Source organism: Alligator sinensis, unplaced genomic scaffold (assembly GCF_000455745.1).
Source record: "Alligator sinensis unplaced genomic scaffold, ASM45574v1 scaffold156_1, whole genome shotgun sequence".
Taxonomy (NCBI): Eukaryota; Metazoa; Chordata; order Crocodylia; family Alligatoridae; genus Alligator; species Alligator sinensis.
In genome coordinates, this window is record NW_005841844.1 from 934,278 (window position 1) to 957,523 (window position 23,246).

A 23,246-nucleotide genomic window follows, 5' to 3' on the forward strand; every position below is an offset into this window, starting at 1 on the left:
TTTCAAGGCTGTTTCGAAGCTCTCCGTTTCATTTCGATTTTGCTGTTTTGGGTTTGAAAGGAGTCGAAACAGCGTCAAAATGAAACTGACGGCAAAATTTCGCGCAGCCCTAATACTTACCTGTTCATACCGTTTGGGACTGTTGTGCTTACCTGCTTGCATTCGGGTATGTATATAGTTATGTTTATATTTACTTCTAACCTGTAAATACTCACCTTAGTTCAGTACCTCTTTTTATAAATATATGTGTGTGTGTGTGTGTGTGTGTGTGTGTGTGTGTGTGTGTATGTATGTATACACACACACACATATATACATACATACACACACACACACACACACACACACACACACACAATTTGTACTTGGTTGAGACATTCCTTTCTGTTTCTTCTCTATTGAGACACGATAGGTGGGAGGGAACTGTGAGTAGACTGCAGTTTCCACCCGCCGCAGGTGTGCCCTGCTGGCTTTCCCCTTCTATTGGTGAGGGAGGACACTCACTTTGGAGACATCCGGGTTACATATTGTTCAAGACTAGCTGCCTGGTTGTCCAGGGTCAGGTTGACTCTGATACCCAGGATGCTGTGGTTCAGTGGTGCATTTCTAATAATAATAATATGCTGCATTTAAACAAATACTAATATTCTTTTAAAGTATAACCAATGAAGAAACTATATGCACGGATCATTTTTTTGCTACTGCAATGCAGCTACCTCTGGGGTGAAACAGGCAGCTCTTAGACAACACATGGCAAGTTAGTTTAAAAATGAAGAACAATTGGATTAGGGAATCATAAATAAGCAGATTCCATTTCCCTTGTTGGGATATGGCCAGGACATTGTGGTTAACACTGCAGCTCTTAAGAAAATGCCATAGGATCTTTCTGAGAACTACAGACAGCTTGGGCCTCAGCTTTTCCATGCTTTTCAAAGGCATCTTCACCAGCATTATAATTCTCGGCACTAAACATGGGTACATGGAAATAAGACAATATCACTCACTTCCCACTTGTGGTGGCATCTAAATGTTAGAATTTTCCTACCCAAGAACTGACCCATCCCAGCCTGACTCTTCAAGATCTGCTTTTGTCACAAGTTAAGGTGGCATGCATGTAAAACTCCAAGCTAGCTAAGAGCAACCATAAAATATATTTAGATTAACTCATGCCAAATTTCCAAGGGCCTCATCACATACTCCATAGGATCTGGCAAAACACAGCAATCATGAGGGTGTGATCAGGGTTCTGAGTCATAGCTCCATGCTGCCCTGAGGAAGCTTTATGCTGCTCTTATATAATCCACTATTTGCTTGCTCTTGCTGCTGTGGAGATACTAATGCAGTACACACGAACATCTACCTACAGGAAGTGCTGCTCCAGCAAGGTGAGTTCAGTGGGTTACTGTACAGCACATGTTGCTAATGTAGTTCAGTCCTAGTTCAGTGGGTTATGTTCCTGCATAATGAATGCAAGGAGGGCAGACTTGGACAGACCTTGCTGTGGGATATGTAACAGTCAAGTAAAATCCTTTCACCTGGGAGTTTTTCAGTTAGAACCACAACAACCTGAAGACCATTTAGCACAGTGTCACCCAAATGGCCTCAAAGGCAGAAAGGTGGAGGCTACAACTGACAGTATATGTGAACAACATATAAGGGCATGTAAACTGATCTTCTCATCTGGTTTTCACCTTTGCCTCCATGGGGAACTATTAATTTGGGGTTATACTGAGTAGAGTTAGTTTTGGCCATGTAGAACTGGCAGCATCTTTGGGAAATATGGCGCAACCTTATTATAAAAAACCCTCAGGATACTGCCAGGAAGGAAGCAGACAAATACCATAGTATCCATCATTATTATGAACCCAACTCAGAAAGGTATTTTAGCCTGTATCTAATTTTAAACATACAAGTTCTCTCTTGAGGTCACTAGGACTAGTTAGGCTCAGGTAAATTACTGCAGTATAAAATAACAGTACAAGACAAGCCCAGTTTGACTCTCCATCCGTCTCAACTTTGTGGGACTACAAAATATAGCATGGCTCTGTAATGTCCTATCTCACCAATTCTGGAATACTAGCAGTGACAAAGCCTCAGCCATCTCTATTAAAATCCTGGTAATTTTAGGTCTGACATTCTATTTTTTTTAGCTTTACACCATTGCTACTTATGAGTTACTCTTTTGAGGCTGTGAATAGTTCCCTTCTGTATATCCTGACAATTAAGTTATTCATGAAAGATTATCATGTTCTCCATCCCAAGTTATAGATCTGGTGGTATATCACTTCTTGTGGGTTCCTATGCAGGAGTCCCACAGAACCCAATGGTGGCATCATGAGTGTGGATCCAGAATGAATGCCTCATTCTCCAATATCTGCAACATTTCATGAGCACTTTGCAATGCAGAAGCATTACTCCTTTGGAGGTAGCATAGAAGAGCTAAAACCAGCATAGGACAGGTCATTTTTACCTTTTGTAAATAAAGAATGGTCCCTTTAAGCACAGCATAAAATTTCTTCCACCCTCTTCTTCCTCTGGGAGCTAAAAAGAAGAAAACCAATTTGTTATACATTCCTGTTTATGACACTACTACTTGGCTGTCAGTTTGGAAGAAGACAATGCATCACCATCACGAAAACCCACTACAGATATCCCCCGACTAAACCAAAGGTTTCCCAGGTACAGTATATTGGGCTTCTACCCATATTAACTAGGGAATGCTGAACCACTTAAGCATCCAACACCCAAATGACATTCAAAAATGAGGTGAACCGTTCAAGTGCAAGACCCCTTAAGCCTTCACCTGAAGTCCAGCTGACCCCTTGATTTTCATTATTTCTCATTCTTGCTCAGCTTGACATCCATACCTAGAATTAGAAAAGTCTAAGTGGTGAGTGTTTTTGTGGGAAACTCCACTTCAGCTAAGCAAACTGGAGATCACAGGGAACACCCTGTTCTAGAGAGATTTGTAGGCTAAAGGCTCTGAAAATTCAGACAGGCTTTGGGTATGCAGGCAAACTGATGGGTATCTACACAAACAGGCCAGCCCACTAAGTTTTTCAATCTGAAATTCGCTCAACATCTGTAAGTGAGGGAAATGTGTTTTGCTTATAGATCTTTGGGTGAACTCCTGGCCTTATGGCCTAAAATCTGGGTAGAACAGATGGCCAGGTTCAGCTGGAGGCATGTCTGGTACCTGCTGTCACAGACCCAAATGCTGCACACTAGGCTGAATCTCTAAATCCCAGTTTATACTTTACTGTTCTGCTCAATGGGCTTTGTGGGCTTTCTAGCTGCTATCTCTAGCAATCGCTGCTGACAGTGATATTCATGCATGCTAGATTGAGGACCAGCAATGCAGCTCTCTTCCAGATAACCACACGTCCTTTGTCTGTGATGCATGAACTGATAGGCATAGTGCCAGCATGTTTTTGTTGCAATCCCTAAGGATTTCTGTACCTCTTAGATGATCAAATCCAGATGGAAAGAAATTGGAGGCAGATAAGGAGTCACAGAGATTCCCAACCCTCCTTGCTTTGTTTGGTTATACACCCAGACTAGCACATTCTTATTACTGCAATGTCCAGGTGTTAAGTGGATGCTTGGCACCAATTTAGCTCTTTTTGTGCTTGCTCTCAAGGTATTTTGCAGGGAGGGAGAGGTCATTAGATCTATTTAGTGCATAAGGAAACATGGGAGCAGAGAGGTTTATGTGACTCACCCAGCAGCATGGAGCATCTGCCGCAAGATAATGGCAGAGAAAGGAATGGGATGCCAGGCTCCTGATCTCAAGCCTAGTGCCCTATCATCTGTGCCCTGTTATCTTACCCAGTCTGTCTCTGTTGTCTCTTTTGAGTTGGGACTAGGTGAAAATACTGTAGCTTAGGTATTGGCTGGTGTCAGTACTAGAGAGGAGAAAGGGAAGCAGTAATTCAGCCAGGCACTGCAGGCTGGGGAAATGACTGCTCCTTAGAAGCCTGGTTCATTTTCTTCCAGGCTAAGGGTATGAGACATATCACAACCTCCATATGCTTGCTGCATGGATCAAGTGACTGTGTATGTCATGGGTAAGGCAGCTGAGGTCTTCCCTTGTTCCTTCAACCATATAGTGATAGGCGCTTAAGCAACCAGCTCTCCCTGCAGACATCTCTATAGCAATGTATGGTACTGCAGAGGGGACAGTCCACCATGGGCAGGCAGAGAAGAAAGATGCTAAGGCACTGATGGGAGAGGCTGACAAAAGTACCCTTATACTTACTTAGAGACTGCCAAGAGAAGGGAGACCTTGGGCCATAACCTTATGTATTCATGGGCTTTTAATGGGCTTCAGTGACTGCGCCATTCATCTCCATTAACAAAAAAAATCCTCAAAGGTTTTACTAATCACCAGTAATTAAACAACAGTTTCCAAATATATTTTCCATTATCTTTCCTGTACTCCCAGTTGACGTCAGTGTTACTTAGCATCCTGTTGCTAGTGGAACTTGTGCATGTACAATGTGATGGCAGAATGTGGATGAGCAAAAGCCTCAGACTTGAGGTCTATATCCAGATTTTCTTCAACTTCAGCTTCTTTGGATCTGGATGAGCCCTTTAAAGAGGAAGGATCTAGAGCTGAACTTCCCCTATAGCTCAGAGTGCTGGGCTGCAGAGTCTTGGTTAAGTCTAGAATAGAAATGGGGACCAGCAATTAAACTTTGACTTTCCAAAGTCTATGGGGACATGTCTGCAGTGATTTGGTTAAGACCTACTTCTTTAATAGCAGTATTTGGGTCTCTGTTGTGTTACACAAGGGTGCATCTACATGTGCAATTAATGTGCCAGAATTTTCTGTGCAGAAAATTCAGGCTCATTAAAGCTCTTCGCAGTGCACGCCTATACATGTGACCCCATCGGCAGCAAATTAAGTCTGACAGGAGCAGTCCAGTCTAGGGCTGCTCCTGCCCTGCTCTGGCCCCCTGCAGCAGCCAAGGGAAGCTCCAGGTTCCCTTGGGTACCAGCCCTAGGCTGGCAGGGGGCATTGGGGCTTAGCCCCCAGCTCCAGAGGGTGGGGGTCAGGGAGGGCAGAGATTGAGACCCTTCCTAATCTCCTCATGGCTGGGAGGCAGCTGCCTCACAGCCAGAACAGATCTCCTAGCCACGTGGAGATCAGAACAGGTCCCAATCTCCATATGGCTGGCAGGCAGCATCCTGTTGAGCCAGGGCAGCTCCCTGCACCCCCCTGTGGCCCCCCTGCAATTTGCTCCCAGTCAGCCTTTACATGTGTGCTACTGCACATTAGTTAATGTATCTACAGGTACTAGAAAATGGTGCATTGGACTAATATACTGCGCGCACATTGCTGCACATGTGTAGATGGTGATGCTTTACTGAGTGTTAGATTAGTCTAATGCTCAGTAAAGTGTCTTGTGTAGACACACCCATAGGCTGAATCCAGATGAACAGGGGCTTGTGTTCTGTGGCGCCACAAGCTTCTTTGTGACATCACAAACTGCAGGTAGGGAACATTAAAATGTGACGCTGACTGCAAGTTGGAAGCATGGGGCCAAAATTTGCTACTGGGAAATTCCAGTAGCAAATAAAAGCACTAGGAAAAAATGCAGCATGGCCCATACAACAGGAATGTCCACCCAAAGACATGGGGGCTTAATCATCCAGGGAGATGCTCTGGCTGCCTGCCAGAGTGTCTCCACTCCTTCAGTCATGCCCTGACTCCTCCAGCACACCAGGAACTGGGAGGAGCTGGGCATGGGCAGTTTTCCTGAAGCAGGACAATTTGTCCCTGCACAAAACACACCTACAGGAGCATGTGCTGCAGCAAAAAGTAGCAGCACAAATTTGTGCTGCTGCTATTTTTGTCGCTGCAAGCACATGCCCCTGCACATTGGGATGTGGCCAGAGGGTGCAGATACATAACACATATACACCAAGGTACTGTGCCTTTATACTAGTTTAAACGTGGAGCAGACAAACCATATATAGCTCTACACCAAAAATCACTGTGATTCAGTTTGAAGTTGCCCATAAAAAATGATAGTACCATGCTCCAGTGTAAGTTACACTGATATAAATGTCTTCTGTCTGCAGCTGTAGAGAATCTAACTGACTATCCTGGAGTAACCCTTTGCTTAAGTTCCCCCTGCTCCCCTACGACCTAGAGGCAACATGTACTCATTGGGTCTCTTCCTTCAGGCTTTGCTGCCTGGTACACTGGTATACAAAACTAATGTAAATTGTGTGGATGTCAAAATGTTGTGTGTCTGGAACTTTAGTCCTGGGTCTAAGCTTCCCCATGGAGAAGTACCAAGACAAAAGGGCCCTTGCTCCATTTGGAGCACTACATGGGCTCCATCCATTATTCAGCTAGGTCTGAAGGTATTTTCCCCTCTTCAAGCTCCTGGGCCAAGACTGCTGTTGTGGCTAGGTCTGTAGATGGGGGGGTTTCCAGGGGAAAAGTCCTCAGCCCTCCTGTCCCCACGTGGAGCCAATGAGATCTCTCACTTTGTGTTGTCACCACTTTTGGTAATTAAAACAAACATTCTGTTTGCTAGAAATCAGGTGGGGAAATAACTAAGTTGGATGGCAGAGTTCAATATATGCCAGGGAGAAACAGCCTATGTAAAGCATCATTACAGGATGATGTATCACTCCACCTTCAAAATAGGGTTTTAAGTTCTGCGTGTGTCTTGTACTGCATTTTTGCAATAGGGCAAAATTCACTCAAAAGGGAACAGCAAGGGTCAAAATTACCAACCTTGCAAACCATGTCTTTATAGAGTCATAGATGTAAGGGTCGGAAGGGACCTCAATAGATCATCGAGTCCGACCCCCTGCATAAGCAGGAAAGAATGCTGGGTCTAGATGACCCCAGCTAGATACTCATCTAACCTCCTCTTGAAGACCCCCAGGGTAGGGGAGAGCATCACCTCTCTTGGGAGCCCGTTCCAGACCTTGGCCACTCTAACTGTGAAGAAGTTCTTCCTAATGTCCAGTCTAAATCTGCTCTCTGCTAGCTTGTGGCCATTATTTCTTGTAACCCCCGGGGGCGCCTTGGTGAATAAATACTCACCAATTCCCTTCTGTGCCCCCATGATGAACTTATAGGCAGCCACAAGGTCGCCTCTCAACCTTCTCTTGTGGAGGCTGAAAAGGTCCAGTTTCTCTAGTCTCTCCTCGTAGGGCTTGGTCTTCAGGCCCTTAACCATACCAGTGGCCCTTCTCTGGACCCTCTCCAGGTTATCCGCATCCCTCTTGAAGTCTGGCGCCCAGAATTGCACGCAGTACTCCAACTGCGGTCTGACCAGCGCCCGATAGAAGGGAAGTATCACCTCCTTGGACCTATTCATCATGCATCTGCTGATGCACGATAAAGTGCCATTGGCTTTTCTGATGGCTTCGTCACACTGCCGACTCATGTTCATCTTGGAGTCCACTAGGACTCCAAGATCCCTTTCCACTTCCGTGCCACCCAGCAGGTCATTCCCTAGGCTGTAGGTGTGCTGGACATTTTTCCTCCCTAGGTGCAGCACTTTGCATTTCTCCTTGTTGAACTGCATTCTGTTGTTTTCTGCCCACTTGTCCAACCTGTCCGGGTCTGCTTGCAGCTGTTCCCTGCTCTCCAGCATGTCCACTTCTTTACCTACTGTCTTTACCTACAGTCCTCTATGACTCTTGCTAACTGTTTTTACCCAGGTGTGTGCCTGATGCTATACATACTTTTTTTTACTGCAAGTTTTGATCAAATCAGTTTTCTCTTCCCTACATGTCCTTTAGTGCCATGTCAGACAAGATTCTGAACTTCTCTTTTTAGTGTCTTAACACATACTTCTCTTTCCATCCATGTCAGCGTGGGTTTTCCGCGTGAGGACACCGTGCTTGTAGGTAATAGCATTCAGTGCTTGGGGAATGTCCAGGAAAGGATTGCTGCCATCAATGATTCTTGTCACTTTCTTTGCACTGGCTCCAAATTTGTCATCCACAAGTTCCGATAGCGATTTTCTCAGTTCGTCTTCATCACTTGGAAACAAATCCAGAGAATACACTGAACAAAGAGCATATGATTTTGAAAATGCAGGTATCAGGCCATGCATTAACTGCCCTTGATGTAAGTGAATCACTTATTATAGAGGTGGTAGAAAAATAAAACAAGTCATTATTCTATTTTTTTTTTTTTTTAAATAATGCTAACCTAGGAAATATAATGCATGCCGTCAAATTCCCCACTCATAAACACAGTTGAAGTCCTGTCAACTCAAATGGCATTGCACTGAGCATAATTGCAAACTGGACAATCTGTGACTGTCCTCATTATAGCTTTGTGACATTATTTAAACAAAGGAGGTGCTAGGCTGGAGATTGGTGACTTTTTGGGCAAAGTGCCAAAAACACTTGCAATCTTGACATGTAAGTTGTTGGCATGCCAGAAGTGGATGACGGGGAAGCCACGAGGGGCCTGATCCTTGTTGTGGCAGCCCTAGCCCTTTTCCTGCCGTCTGCCCCAAGGCATATATACACCCAAGGCATGTATACTATTTGCAGCCTTCTAGCTGCCTGCCACAGCCAGCACAGACTCTGGGCAAGCACCTACTCGCTGCCACAGAGCCCAGGCTTCTTGCAGCAGGCAGTGGAGAAACTGCAAGCAGCTGCACCAGGGTCCGTGGAGCCTCGGCCTGGCTCACTGCTGGCAGTGGGTGCATGTGTGCCTTGAGATGGATGGAGGGGAACAGGCTGGAGCTGCACTGCCACAACAATGACTGGGCCCCTCACAGCTCTCTTGCTGTCCACCCTGAGGCATGTGTATCAAGCAAACTGCTTTTGCATGCCCCACACTGGCACATGTGCCAAGGGTTGCCTTCCCCTAGGCTAGACATTATCAGACATGTGTCAGGCTGGAATGCTATTCCTAGCCATGTAGTCCTGCATGTGTGGGTGACTACATGTACAGCCTGAGCATATGCAGTGGTAAAAAAATGGAGGAGAAAAAGCATATATATCCCACCATACTTCTCTCCAAGAACTCAGTGGCTAGGATGTTAACTCCGCAATGCAGAGGCCCTGATGCAGAGTTGGTTCAAAACTAGGTCTCTCTGATGTCTTAACAGAGGGCTCTAATGAACATGCCACAGGCAGATATCAGCCCAGCCCTCTTCTAGTGCTCCTTTTCAAGCTGGGTGATACGTGGGAGATATATGGGCATAAGAGGAGCCAGAGGATGCATGACTATGAGGTTGCTGCTGGTCTGGCAGGATGGGAGCCTGAGTTCTAGTTGGCCCTTGCTTCCAGTGACAAAGAAGGTACCTCCTGCTCTGCCCTTTGTTTATTTTCCCCATGGACTATATTAGCAGCTCAGCTTCAAAAGGAGTGTTGGAGAAAGAAGTAGATAACGGCTGTCCTATGACATGGTGTCTAGAGTACTCTGTTGGCTTGTCAGTCAGGAAGACCAAGTTCAAGCCCCATTTAGGGGACAGGGGGGAAAGTACAAAAACCCACAGCTTCCCAGGTGACTGTCATAGCCATTCAGCTATGGAGGGGAAAGGCACATCCATGCAGTCCCTTTCCACTCTTGGTGCTAAGTTGGGTAGGCATGTTTTTTGCGTTTGGGCCTCTCAGGCCACTGTGTGTTCACAAGAGGTGTATATATGTGCCTTGACTACAACTGTGAATGCCCAGTCTGCACAATTAGTCACAAACAGTTGTTCATGTGTGCAGGTCAATATGTCCAAAAATAGAATGCCAAACCGTGTAAGTGCCATTTTTGACACTGAGAAGACAAAAAAATGCCATATAGATCACCAAGTCTGTACACTTAGATAACCAGGAAGGAAACAGATTTCCAGGTATTGTTTTACCCGATTCTTTCAGGAGCAGTTCTCCAACATTACCCAGGTTTAGAGGGCTGTGTTGTCTGTCCCCTACTTTTTAAAATAAGTGTAATGCCAAGTACACAAGTGTAAACCTTCCTCCTGTCTGGGTTTTTTTCTTAGCTGGTTTCGATAAAGTAAGAATGAATTGAAACTCTAAACAAAACTTTACTGCAGTTCATGGCTGAGAAACCAGGAGCAGGAAGCAACAGTATTTCTGCGGACAGCTTCAGTGCATGAAGTTAGAACTACCAAAGTCTCCTGCCTCCAGAGCTTTGGTACTTTGAAGAAACATCCAAACAGACGGTGACTTCCTCCACTTCAGCTGTTTGAAATAGAACTTGCTGGAAAACGCCAATTATTTTGAAAGAATCTGAATGTCACTTTTGCTATATTCCCCTGTCCCTCTCTGAACCTCTGGATTTCGGGTTCTTTGAAAGCTTGCCTGTCTGATGGCAATTAAGCTTCCTTATAGGGCAGGGTAGCTGTGGATCCTGAGCCCACAGCCTTCTTACAAAGATCTGCCTTCCACATGTTGGGGTTGTGTGCAAGGCCGTCCCGTCCTACCCTGAAGAACCTGTGGCTGCAAGGTGTCCTGCAGCCGAGAGGACCCCTGCGGCCGTGAACGCTTCAAATCAGTGCCACAGCAAGGGGCGGCAGGTGGTTGCCACCACTCTGTGATGCTGCCATCACCACTGGCTTCACGTCCAGCCATTTGCCACCTCCTGCCCCCTGCTTCTTTGCATCAGGGGGCCCCAAAACTATATCTTGCAGGGGCCCCCAAAAATTGTGGTCCGGCCCTGGTTGTGTGTCTGGGTGCAATAGTGTTATTTCAGCCTATTACAGACTTTATGGAGAGAGGGCTATTTAGGGGGCAAGGTAGTAAGGGTGTCAGATGACTCAGGGGAGGTAACAAATGGGAGACAGATCTGACAATGGTGAGGGGTGGTGTTATTTGCCTCAATGGTAGGAATGAGGAGGAAGCAGACAGCCTGGCATGGGGTCTGCTTAGCCCATGTGAGTATGTGCTCAAAACTTGTCTCTGCTACCGCACCAAGAACTCCTTGCTCCATGGAGTATTTGTCTCAGTGCAGAGAAGGCAAGAGATCTCTCATGGCTTCCCTCTAATAAAGCAAGAAACCCTGCAGCAAGGCAACATCCACCTTACCTTCCTCCCAGATCAGACTGATACAAAGGGAGGAACAAAGAGAGTGCATGGAAATGGGAGGATGGGTGGAGAAGAAAGACCTCAGAAAAACCAGTTTAATCCAGATGGGAGCTGAACTGTTCTAGCATTTGGCATTTCCCCATGCAGGGGCTCTCTTTCCCCATGTCTGCTGTGTGGGTGAAAGGTTCCACCTCCCAAAAGCTGGGTGTTTTGCAACAATTGTATAATAGCCTGACTGTAATAGCCTGACTGTATTCAGCTGAACCAGCTGCACTTTCTCTGAACTCCCTTATATAAATTTTCTTACCAGATGCCAGTGCGTTTCAGCTGCCTTAGTGGAGCTGGATGGCTCCCTCTAGTGACTAACTTATGGTAATATTCTTGGTTCCTTTCTGTTGAACATCAGATGCTAGTCGAGGCCAATCTTTCTGGTAGATGTGCCACAAAAAGCCCTGCATATTCCTCAGGTGCCACTCCAATTCCTTTCCCTTACCTAATCAGCTGTTCTGCTGTCTGCTTCCTGCCCTGTGCTCCATGTAGGAGAGGCAAGGATTTTTGTGATTTTTTTTTAATTGGACCAACTGTATTGTTGGGAGAGGGCTTTTGCCACATTAGGGATATACCTCTACATTTGCTGACTGAGATGGGAAATCAAATAAGAGTTTGCTTACTAGGCAACATTTCTTTGCATTCCTATTTTCCAGCTGCATTATTTGATTGCATCATACCACAGATTCCCCAAATCAACCAACTTTGTACACTGTAATGGGCCAGAGGACATTGTTTTGAAGGAGTATTAGTAGCTGTGCAAATTTTTCCTGAGTTACCCTCTGGTGGTTCTTCACAGAATATCCTTCCAAACTTGTATTTAGTGGTTAATCACCGGACAATGTGATCATCTTCACTGAGAGAGGGTGCTGCACACTTCACTCCAAACTGCACAGAAGTTATGGCCTGACTGCTGGTAGTTCCATACACTCAGCTCACATCAAAGTCAACAGGAACTGCATGTGCTAAGACCTTCTGGAAGTCTGGCCACAAGTGCATAACTGCAAGAGGCAGCTGGCAAGGCAAAGGGAAGTGGACAGAGGCCAAACAGTTACCAGAGCCTAGTAAATTTATGAACTGGATTATATGACATGGTTGCTTGAAACAGGAGGGGGCTGGACTCGATAACCCAGGAAGCCCCTTGCAGTGCCATGTTCCTTTGACTAGATGTAAACAAGCTGTTGTCTGAAGATGGTCCCCCAAAAGAATAGAGAGTTGTTTGCTGACCTTTAAAGCCCCACCCCTACAAGAAGTTTCCCACAAGACAAATTATGTATCCATGTTGAGGCCCATAGAAGTCAATGAGGCTTGCCTTGTACACTCAGACCACAAGTGGGCTTAATTTATAAAGGAATAGAATTTAAATTAGAGAAATGAAGCAGAGCTTGGGTATGGGTGTTGTAAAATGTATTATAATAATTATTATATTAACATATACACTACATGGTCATGATGGGTGGTGTGATTATGGTATTAACTGTTCTGAGATTTATCATCACAGTTAGTTAAACTGCATCCAATTCCTACCTGGGTATACATCAGGAAAATAACTCCAGGTGCCTCAATTGGTGGGGACTGAAGCTTATTTCCAAATGGAGAAGCTTCTGTGGTGTGACTGCAATATAAACCAAGCTCACATGGAAGAGAATATAATTCTGAGTGACTAACATAATCCTCAGATTTAGAGCTTCTCTGATCAAAGACCACCCATATTAAAGTGTTTGGAAAGTAGGTGGCACATGGTGGGTGCTGTTCCAAATCACTCAGTCACTCAAGTAATCACCCCCTTTACATGAGACCTCCTGCAGAAACAACAGTACAGGCATCTACTCCTAGTGAGCATCATCTAGGCACTTGGATGCTGATGGATGCCTTATGCAGGTTTCTGATACATAAATAAATCCAACCATGGGAAGGGGCAGTGTTCAAGGCCCCAGGAATTTGACAGGTACATTTCAAAGCTGAAAAGGAAATGTTTGTATTACCGAGTAGCTAAAAAATCAGACCTTGTTCCTTCAGGATGGCAGTCACCTCTCCATTGGAGTTGCTCGAGCAAGGGTGTGTGCTTGTGAGTGGGTGAAATGCATTGCTGTGCAGAGTTGGGCAAGTTCATTGCCTGAACTGCCACCTATGCCCTCCACTGGCCAAGTGCACGGGGTTTAATTTCAGAGGTAAACTTCCTTGTTGGAGCATTTCCAGAGCCAGCCTGTGTTAATGATGCACTTTCCTAAATCCTGGTGCTGTCTACAGCTATTAGAGAAATGATAGTGCCTCTGGAGTTAGATAATACTTAGAAGCGATACTTACATTGCCCACTCCAGCTTCTCATTTTTTATTGAGTTATACAGCGTCTGAAACAAGAACATAATATTAGCCCTTAGCATCTCCTCCAAGAACTTAATCCTTTCTGTAGAAACCTGCTGTAGACCACCTCTGTGCCACAAGACATTTTCAGTGAGCTGCCCAAGTACTGATTTGTTCCTGGACAGCTGTTTGAAATATCAGAGCAGCCAACTATTGTAATAGAAAGGCACGAGAGTGAGGGTCACTCTGGATTCATGCTCTAAGTGAATACCTGGCCATTCGGGTGGGGAGCAGGAATCAGGGTGTGGTTGGCTATAGAAACTGGCATGTCCTAACCACTCTTGCCTGGTGGGGCAAAAGGCCTAAACAGACCTTTGGCCTGCCTCTCCCAAATGCCAAAGACAGAGCTGCAGACTTGGTCTGGTGAAGGAAGAAGTCCTGAGCAGGGTTAGATGCACAGCAGGTGTAGGGATCTCTGCTGCAGATCTCAACAGCAAAACCATGTAGGTCAGCCCTGCCTTCCAGTCACAGCCTACAGGCTCTGAATAGGCTCTGTGACTTGGAGCTGCTCCTGGGTGAATTCCCGCCTCCTCAAAGGCTGTCAGTGGCTTTCCCACCCCAAGGCAAAGTGCAGGGAGGGATATTTGAAATGACCCAATAGTAAGTGATGAACCCCTAGCACAGACTGAAGATGGCAGAGCCCAGACCATCACATATATTAAGACCCTGCATGTTTCAAAATGGCCGTTGGGACACTTTATCTAAAGCTCATTTGACGACGTTCAGATAAAGTGCTCCTGTGGCCATTTTGAACGCACGGGGGCTTAATACACATGACGGTGAGGCAAAATGTTCTAATTAGAACATGGAGCAGACTCAATTAATCAAGTCTACTCTGATGCATTCTAATTAGAATGTGAACAAGCATGCCTATAGGCACCCTGGCTGACTCCATGTTTAAATGTCTAAGTCTGCTACCCATCCACAAAGTGGGCATGTGTAGGCTACAGCTACTACCGTGCATGCTCAGTCTGCTTGACAACATAGTTGTCACATGTGTAGGACTACATGTCCAGGGACAGAATACCCCTGGATGCATAACTACTCTGTATACATCTCAAAATGGCCACTGAGATTACAAGGAAAAAATAAAATGCCACTTTTTGAGAACTGGCTTAGGACAATGAAGTTTAACACCTGAAACTAGGCTCCAGAAGCAGGTGACCTACATTCTGCTTTTGGTGTTTGACGTTGGGCAGTTCTTTGTGATTCAGGTTCCCAGTGTGTGAAATGGGACAGTGGGGTCTGACTACCTTACTGGGGTGCTGAGAGATCTAAATACCTAAGGTTTCCATACACCATGTCAGAAGCTGAGATGGAATTAAGGCAGCAGTTCTCAATCTTTTTTAGACTAAAGGCATCCTCAGAAAATGCCAGAACTTAGTTTTTATTTGTTTTTTGACTACAGGAAAATAACACAGCAATTCTTCTGTTGCAAAGAATTTGGAAAGACTACAACAGGTCATGATTTCATATTTGGAATTTCTGGGTTTCTCTTGTAAATCATGTTTATACACTTAACAGTGCTAGCACTGTGCAGTGCCCTGCAGCACCCTTGAAAGCATCTCAGGGCAGTCCAGGCTCTCATCCTTGAGCTGAACCTAGTAAAACATGTGGCCTCTAGAGGGCACCTGGAAATGTTCCTTCTGGCCATCATACTTGAAACTGCAAGCACAGAGCTAGCTGGCTTTCGTTCCCCAGCAACTTCTGTGCAAAAATACTCCATTTCAGGCTGCTAAATTTTTGCAACAGATAACAATGTTGGTTGGGTTAATTTCTCTGAAACAGAGAAAGTGTTCATTGTAGCATGTACAACCTTCTTTTCCCTGCAACTGAATGTGTTGTGTTTAAACAAGATGGAGGTGTATGCAGGGAATGGTGCATTTGCGGGCTGGCTGTATTCATTTGGGTGTACTGTTCTGTGCTCGGATGCATGGTGATGCAAGTCTGCTAACTACAAAAACAGACAGTTATGCTTTGGTAGCTTATGAGGCAGGAAAGGAGTCAACTAGTATGAATAAAAATTGTGCAGGAAACAGACCTTCAGTGACTTATTCTAACAGGCCAAATTGTTTCAAGCTTTAGATACTGGAGCTGATAAAATTGTTCTTCTAGTGGAATAGTTTTCCAATGGAAAATACTACTAATTTGATTGCATTAGAATATTCCTTGGGAATGTGCCTGTTTTGTGGAAAATTTTATGGAAAGAAAATGGCATGCCTACTTGCCAGATCATCAGCAGGTGAGAGGGCTGGGCTATCTAGCTCCCCAGCTCCCCCCCACCTCCCCCCGGCTGGTCAGCTGTACCTGTAGGGAGGTATGGATTTGGAGGAGTTGGTCTACCAGACTGAGAGTGAAGGGGTAGCTGGACAGTCCCAAGTTGTCTAAAAATGTGTTGCTTCTTCCAATATAGAATTTTTCAAAACTACTTGTTCTGCAGAAAATGTCACATTTCTGCCATCTGTTTTGATTCAGGGCAATGTTCTTTAAAAAATCCAGCATTTTCTGGGGAACAGAAAATATGGTATGTGCTCAGCTCAGTTTGAGGCATTGTTGTTTTAGTTGTGAGGGCTATAAAATTTGAAAACATCCTGAAGTAAAACATATAAATGGTACATATAAATGGAACCTGGATGGAGGGCCTGGTTAAAATGGCTCTTGCAGTTATTTCTCTGTGGTTCAGTAGCAAGGATATTTTGATTAGGAGCCTGAACAACTGTGACACTGATCTGCTGTATGAGCTTTCCTCTCTGGCTTCTGTTGTCCATCTGAACTTTTGGTTACCTAAAGTGTAAATTCTTCATTCTCTGCCTATGCACAGCTCCTAGTACAATAGATCCTATCTCTAAGTTGGGACTTTTAGGTATTACCATAAGACGTCATCCCTCTCTCTTTATATCACATTACCTTCAGCAAATCCTTTGCAAAGTCTTTCCCATTGTTTAAGCCATCCAGGTTTGCTATAAATTGCTGGCATGACATCTTCTTTCCAATATTCTGTAATACACAGTAGTAGATCATTAAATCCTAGACAGTTTTTAGTTTAATCAAACAATTTTTAAAGAACAGATTTGAGAGATTTATTTGAAGGGAGCTGGGTCTGACCCAATGGCCCAAAGCTTAATGCTCAGGAATGCTGTGTTTCTTCCATTATATTTAAATACTCTTGCTGGGCTCACTACTCTGGTCCCTGGTATTTGAAATCTGAACTTTGATGCAGTATCTCAAATAGCTTCTTTCATTATAAAGGGCTGAGCCCAAAGCCTATTGAATGAGAGGTAATTTTTGCAAAGGAAAGTGGGCATTAAGGCCCATCATCCCAATGTGTTGAGTAGCACTCATCTTTTGGCCCTGATGGAAATGAGTAAGGGGCAGGGCAATGAGAAATCTAGACTATTGTTTTCATCCTCTGGTGGCACTAAGAACTTGCAGCATTTCTGGTGAGAATTGTTAGACAATGCAAAGGTTGTGGCTATGTAAGATCTTCTGTTATTTAGATCTAGCAATGTGGAATACAACAGGCTTTGTTGAAAGATTCAGGCAGGTTAGCCCCAGTGACTGAGGCTCCTACATAGACTAGTAGTGCTGTCTGCTGTGGTTAGCCTGTGCTGTTTTTCAGCAATGTATTCCATCTGGAAAATGAAAAAACACAAAGCTTATTGTTCAGAAGCAATGACAAGGATGATGACTGGCTGGGTGAAATCTGTGTGTCCCCCTTCGGAAGGACTAGGTAAATCAATGTAGAAAGATGAGTCACTGGATTTAAGTCAATGTTGGCCAAAGAGAAAAATCTCTAAGAACAAACAAATATGTCATCAAAAAATGGTCTCCCAATGCAATCAAACCCAGGGAGCAGCCCCCAGGCACTTGTTTTTGAATTAAGCACTTGAATGTAATGCAAGCTCATAAAACAATAGCAAATTAGGAAGCTAACTGGGAACTTGTTGACTCCCTGGAGGTATTCATCTCTGTGCATGGCATTCAAAGCTCCACAGCTGTCACTACTTCCAGCTCTGAGCCCCTTTTGTCCACAGCATTAGGTAGTACCATGTGGGCAGGCTTTGGGATTAACATGTCTAGTTTTGCCCCTTGCTGTCTCATTAACTGCAGCTGAATTGAGGACATATTTCTCTTTTAGCTCCTCTGGTTGTTGGTGCCACATTTGAATGACTCTGTCTGATATTCCTAATTATGCATACTATCAATACTAGGTTTTGGATTAGTTGGTACCCCAAGGAGATCACAGAAGAGAGAAGTAAAGTACTGTAACAAATCTGCAGTCTCCTAGGACATTGCTGTCATCATTGTGCTGAACACTACAACCATACAGACTCCCATAGCAGTCATGGGAATGCATCTTACATCCTCTTTTTCCAAAGCATGTGCCTGTGTTGTCAATCATGGGTACCTAAAATTAGGCTCCTAAGTACATAAAACTCAAATAAAAGAGACTTGATTCCCAGAAAGCTTAGAGCCCAGCAGCAGCAGCTTCTCACATTTAAAGTAATACTGAAAAACCGAGTTCTTATTTAGGAGCTTAAATTTAGACACTCATATTTTAACACTCATGGCTCCAGTCCTCTGCTTGCTTGTTCTAATGGACTTCTAATAGTACAGGAGATAACAAAAGTTAAGCAGTGCTGTTTCTGTTGAGCAGAGGGCAGTGGGAGGCACACACGTGTGCTTGGAGGTGAGTTAGTGGGTTAGAAACAGCCACTGGAACAAATGTGTGGATGGAGGTATGGAAACAAAGAGGAAACAGAAAGAGAGAGAGAGGGAGAGAGAGACAGGGGCATAATACTGATGAACTTCCAGGAGAGGGCAATGTTACTGGTGGCCCTGAAATATTGAATACCCTCGCACAGGGAGGACAGGAGTATAGGCAGTAGGCTTGCTGAGTCAGCTAAGGGTATTCATGCTACGGTTCTTTGCGCTTCCTCTTGTACAACGAACATTTTTTAGCCAAGACGAAGCCTGTAGCAGCACTGAGGAAAGCAGTCATTTCTCGAGCTACTGAAGAGGATGAAATCATACATCTATTCCCATTTTCACAACAAAAAATGCTCTGTAGGAACCTAAGGCAGGCTCCTGGCAACATTAATTGACAAGGACTGGCTGTTTGAACTCCTCCACTATAATGGGCCAGATTCAGTCCAGGTGTCAGCAGGCTTCAGTGAAAGCTGTGCTTGCTTATGGCAGGTCTGAATTTGGTCTGTCTCTCTGGGTTCCTAATCCTGCTTCATGTGTATAATGAAATAAATGAAACTACCTTCCTGAATTGGGTCCTCCGTGTAAGTGATTGCTTACACAGTTTAGAGAAACAGATATTCCTGAGTAACTATCTAGCCATAAGTATAGGTTTATATGCACCAACAAACATGGGTCAATGAGAGGAAGAGAATACTGGAGGCCTGTACCACAGCCAAGTGTGGATCATAACTAGGAGAAAGGAAATTTCACCCAATCCTACATGTTCGTGGACCTGAAGAGGAGAGTGAATAATCACTTGAAGTGGACTATTCAGTTCTATACACAGCATAGCTATGAACCCAATATATGTTGTAATAGCTAGTTAGCTAGATCATGTCTGAATCTCCTCTCTCATATTCAGTGGAGTGCTATTCATTCTGGTGTAAGTAGAATAAGTCCCAAGCTTGTTTCTTGGGACAGCTTGGATAATTATGTGCCCTTCTACAAACAGCTGATCAGCCTAAGATGCCATGACCAAAATGAGATCAAGTATCATCAGTTGCTCCTTCCTTCCCTAGGTAATGTGGGCCATGTGTAAGGGTCTGCCCAACTCGAGTAGGTGGACACATGATTTTGTGGGCAGATCACGGGCCCAGTCACCATTTTCACACGCTTATTGTGGTGCCCCCCATCTCTGATTGGGCAAAGGGTCCCAGTGGCCCTGTCCCCCACTGCTGATTGGCCTAGAAGGCTGTCTGTCATGCAGCCCAGCCCCCTGCTGCTAAGTGGTGTAGGGGAGCAGGACTGCATGACTGGCATCCCTCTCAGCAATCAGCAGCAAGGGGTAGGGGTGGCAGCCATGTTTCCTGCTCACCTTCATGCTGGCAGCCTGCTTCGTGCCAGGCTGCACGGCTGGGCGGACTGCTGGCTCCCACTGAGGAGCCAGCATTTTATTTTTAGTAAGTTTGGGGAGGGGTTTCCCCATGGATTTTGTGGAGGTTGCCCAATTTCACGATTTCTGCACAATCTGCACGATCATGATTTGAGTAGGTCCCTAGCTATGGGCCTGCTGTATAACCTCTTGCTAAGGAGATTGGGTCGTATTCATCATTAGGTGGCTCAACACAAGAACAAGAAATAAGCAAAAGAACTGATCCACTGGTAGATCAGCAAAGGTGTATTGTGGCCCCAATTTGGAAAGTTCTTTGCTCAGAAGAAAAATGAGGCAATTGAGACATAGCTAGGAGCTGAATATAAAGCTGCTCCTGCTCCTGCTCCCCCTCTATTCTTATCTGTGTTTGGTCTTATGGCAGACAAGTTTTAAAGTGAGGAGGTCTAAAACTAACCAACACATCATCTGGAAAAGGCAGGGTCTTACTATATTTCCTGTAGATTGAAATCTTTTCTCAAGGTGGGTTCACCTTGAGAGGCTTCTTATTTCACATAGTTTGATTTCTTAGCACTCCTAGATGCTGCTTGGGTTCAGGGAGCTCCAGGGGAGAAAATTCTTGTGGTTTTTATGAAGCTCTGCCTGGCAAGACTATCACAAAAGTACATGAGGCAGGTGTCTGGCAATGCACACTACAGAAGTTGTACCCTGACCTCTCAGCCATGTGGTACTCTGGGGTCTTCTGCCCCTTCTGGCACTGTAGCACCTATAATGTGTCATCTTCTGTTCCTTGCAACAGCTGCAGTTTCTGTGGACCTGGCGGGCTTGCCTGAGTGTTGAAACTCAATCAGAAGATGTGATGGAACAACATGGCTTCCTTGGCTTTTCCCAAAATGCTCCAGGCAATCAGTGGAGCAACACCAATTTACTTCAGCCAAACATCTGGCCTGTATGGTCTTTTGCCTCTGTAATTTGGAAAGCAGCAGTGGGTCATTTTGCCATCCCATTTTATAGATGAAGAAACCCAAATACTTAGAAGAGACCTAGCTTGTTGGGAAACCGACAGAAGAGTGGGGAATAGATCTCACATCACTTGCCTGCCAGCCCAGGGCCCAGTGCACTGGGCATTATAGGTTACTTACAGATGTGAAAAATAAAACCAAAAATGCACTTTCTTGGAAGAAGCAGCACCTTAGTTCGACCTGGTTCTGCAGTGTCTGTATAGATCAGGCACTTCAGCATGGCTTTTTGGCACTTTTATCTAAAATTGATTCAATCAGCTATTAGATAAAAGAGCCAAAAAGGCTCCACAAAAGCGCCTGATCTATACAGACATTGGGTGGGCCTGGTCTAACTAATGCAACGCCTCTTCCGGGCATGCACTGGGTTTGACGTGGTAGTGCACCAAGTTTAAAGTGCTGTGTCTTTTGTTTTGTTTTTTAAACATGCATAAGCAACCACCATCTCATCTGCAACAGAACTCATGGCTAGAAGCCAGTGTTGTCCCCTTGGCCTTCTAGAATGCAAAATGGAAGAAGATGATGAATGAGACTGGGGAAACTAAGCAGGGTAATCATACTAACTAACTAACTAACTATAGACTAAATATATGCATGAGTCTTTACTGTGACGGATTATAGGGAAATGGTCCCTCCATGGGAAATCAGCGGAGTCTTCACCAGAATTAATGCTACTAAGGAGGAGGTATGGAACAATTCTGGAAATACAGGCCCATAGAAGGCCCCTAGCACCATAAGGCTTGCAGGAATTTCTGTGCCACCACATGTGTAGTTGAAGGGGACAGGCATGGGTAGATGCTTGCCCAGTGGACCTATGGAAAAGTGCAGGGAAAGTGGAGTCCATAGATGTTATTTCAACCTGAAGGCTATAGTTAGCTGTGACTGAGTGGCTGTGCTGATGGAGGGGGGGTTACGGTACTTGGAGAATTTATGAGTATGAACCCTTCACATGAGCTTTATGCTAGAGACAAGGTGCAGCCTAAGGACCAGCTGAGATTTAGCCACAAAGCTTGAAATGAACAAAGAGTCTGAAACTTGGCATCTTCTCTACTTGTTTTATACCAATGTGACACTGCTGAGTTCAATGGAGTTACTCCACAGTGGGCACATCTACACGAGATGCTACATCACCGTAATGATGCTACATCACCGTAATGATGCACTACAGCAATGTAGCTCATTGCTATGGTGACGTAGTGTCAGCAGGTACAAACCGTGACACCTGCACTACATTGCCATAGTAATGAGCTACCTTGTTATAACGCATCGCTACAGTGACGTAACTGCTAAAAATAACCGTGTCCCACCAGGACGGAGGAGTAACGGCTGTTACTACGCTGTCATTTATACTTCCTAAAGCAAGTACGAAATGCCACAGTAACAATTGCACCATAGGGGGCACATATAGACCTGCCTAATTATATCTATCTCTCTATCCATTGATCTATGAAAAACCTAAAGGACACCAATAGGCTGAAATATGACAGATTCCTGAGTCACACAACTGTGAGCACAAATAACTAAATAGGGAAATATGCACAGTAAATTGCCCAATTTACATAGATAGACATGGTGACTGCACATGAAAATTACCATACATTTTGTGTGAACATTTACATTTATTGAAAAAAGCTAATTGGTTTATTATTCAGTATGTGCCTTTGCTGGACACTGTGCTGTACACTACAGGATAAGGAAAGCTCAGTCCTAACCCAAAGGATTCCCAATCTAGATCTGAGAAACAAAGCAAACCAGGCATAGAACCTGTTTTTGTGGGCCTCAGGCAAGCCAGACTAAGGAAGACTAGGCCCATGTAAAGCAGGGGCGGGCAAAATATGGCTTGCAGGCCAGATCCAGCCCACCACCTGATTGTAACTGGCCCATGGCTGCCCCTGTGGTGCTCCGCACGGAGCTGTGTCCTGCTCACTCCTGCCTGGGGCAGCCTGTGCCATGCTCCTGCCTGCATCTACTGATGGCACTGCCCTAGCATCAGCCCCAGCCAGCGCACACAGCTTCCCAGCAGAGCTGCTCCAGCTGCTGCTGCTGCAGCCGCCCGGGTTCTTCACAGCTCCCCCTGCCTCCAGTGGCTCCTCCTGCTCCTCCTCCAGCTTCTGCTGCACTGCTCCAGGCAGAGGGGAAGCTGCAGCTGAGCAGCTCTTGTCCCAGTGTATGGTGCTCCAACTCCAGGCATCTTCCACCCACTCCACCTGTCTGGTGCAATGATCAGCTACCTGAGGGTGGCTGAGAGGGTAGAAGGCACTGAAGCTGGAGTCCCACATGGCAGTGGTAGGAGGAGGAGCTGAGCGGTACCTGGGTGGCTGCAGCAGGAGCAATGCACACTGGCTGGGGCTGGGGCCATCAGTGGGCGCAGGGTGGGTGTGGGCAGAAGTGCAGTGTGGGTTACTTCGAGTAGGAACAACTGGGGCTCAGCCCCATGCAGATCGCCCTGGGGGAAGCCATGGGCTGGATGCGGGGTGGGGCGGACCTCACCTGCACTGCACCACTCAGGCAAGCTCTGGTGCATGCATCCCCTATTATGCAATTGCCTCTATATTCACTACTCAAAAAAATATAAATCAGGACAAACATTTTTTAAAATTAAAATATGATATAATATATGTTTGATTTTAAGCATATGATTTGTTTATTTATAGTTTGTTTAAATGATATCTTCTGAAATATTTGATGTGTACAGCCCTAGATAGCTT

At 45.1% G+C, this 23,246-nt stretch overlaps 1 protein-coding gene across 1 annotated transcript in view; it reads right to left on the reverse strand.

The window, feature by feature from the left end:
• The window catches only part of PSD2 (pleckstrin and Sec7 domain containing 2), a 148,942-nt gene that overhangs the window by 36,795 nt on the left and 88,901 nt on the right, over window positions 1-23,246 (reverse strand). Inside the window, exons 7-10 of the mRNA XM_014520806.2 lie at window positions 16,348-16,437; window positions 13,384-13,427; window positions 7,826-8,016; window positions 2,471-2,541 (exon numbers count right to left, since the gene is read on the reverse strand). Of these exons, the coding sequence (XP_014376292.2) occupies window positions 2,471-2,541; window positions 7,826-8,016; window positions 13,384-13,427; window positions 16,348-16,437 (396 nt within the window). The remainder of the gene's footprint in view (window positions 1-2,470; window positions 2,542-7,825; window positions 8,017-13,383; window positions 13,428-16,347; window positions 16,438-23,246) is intronic.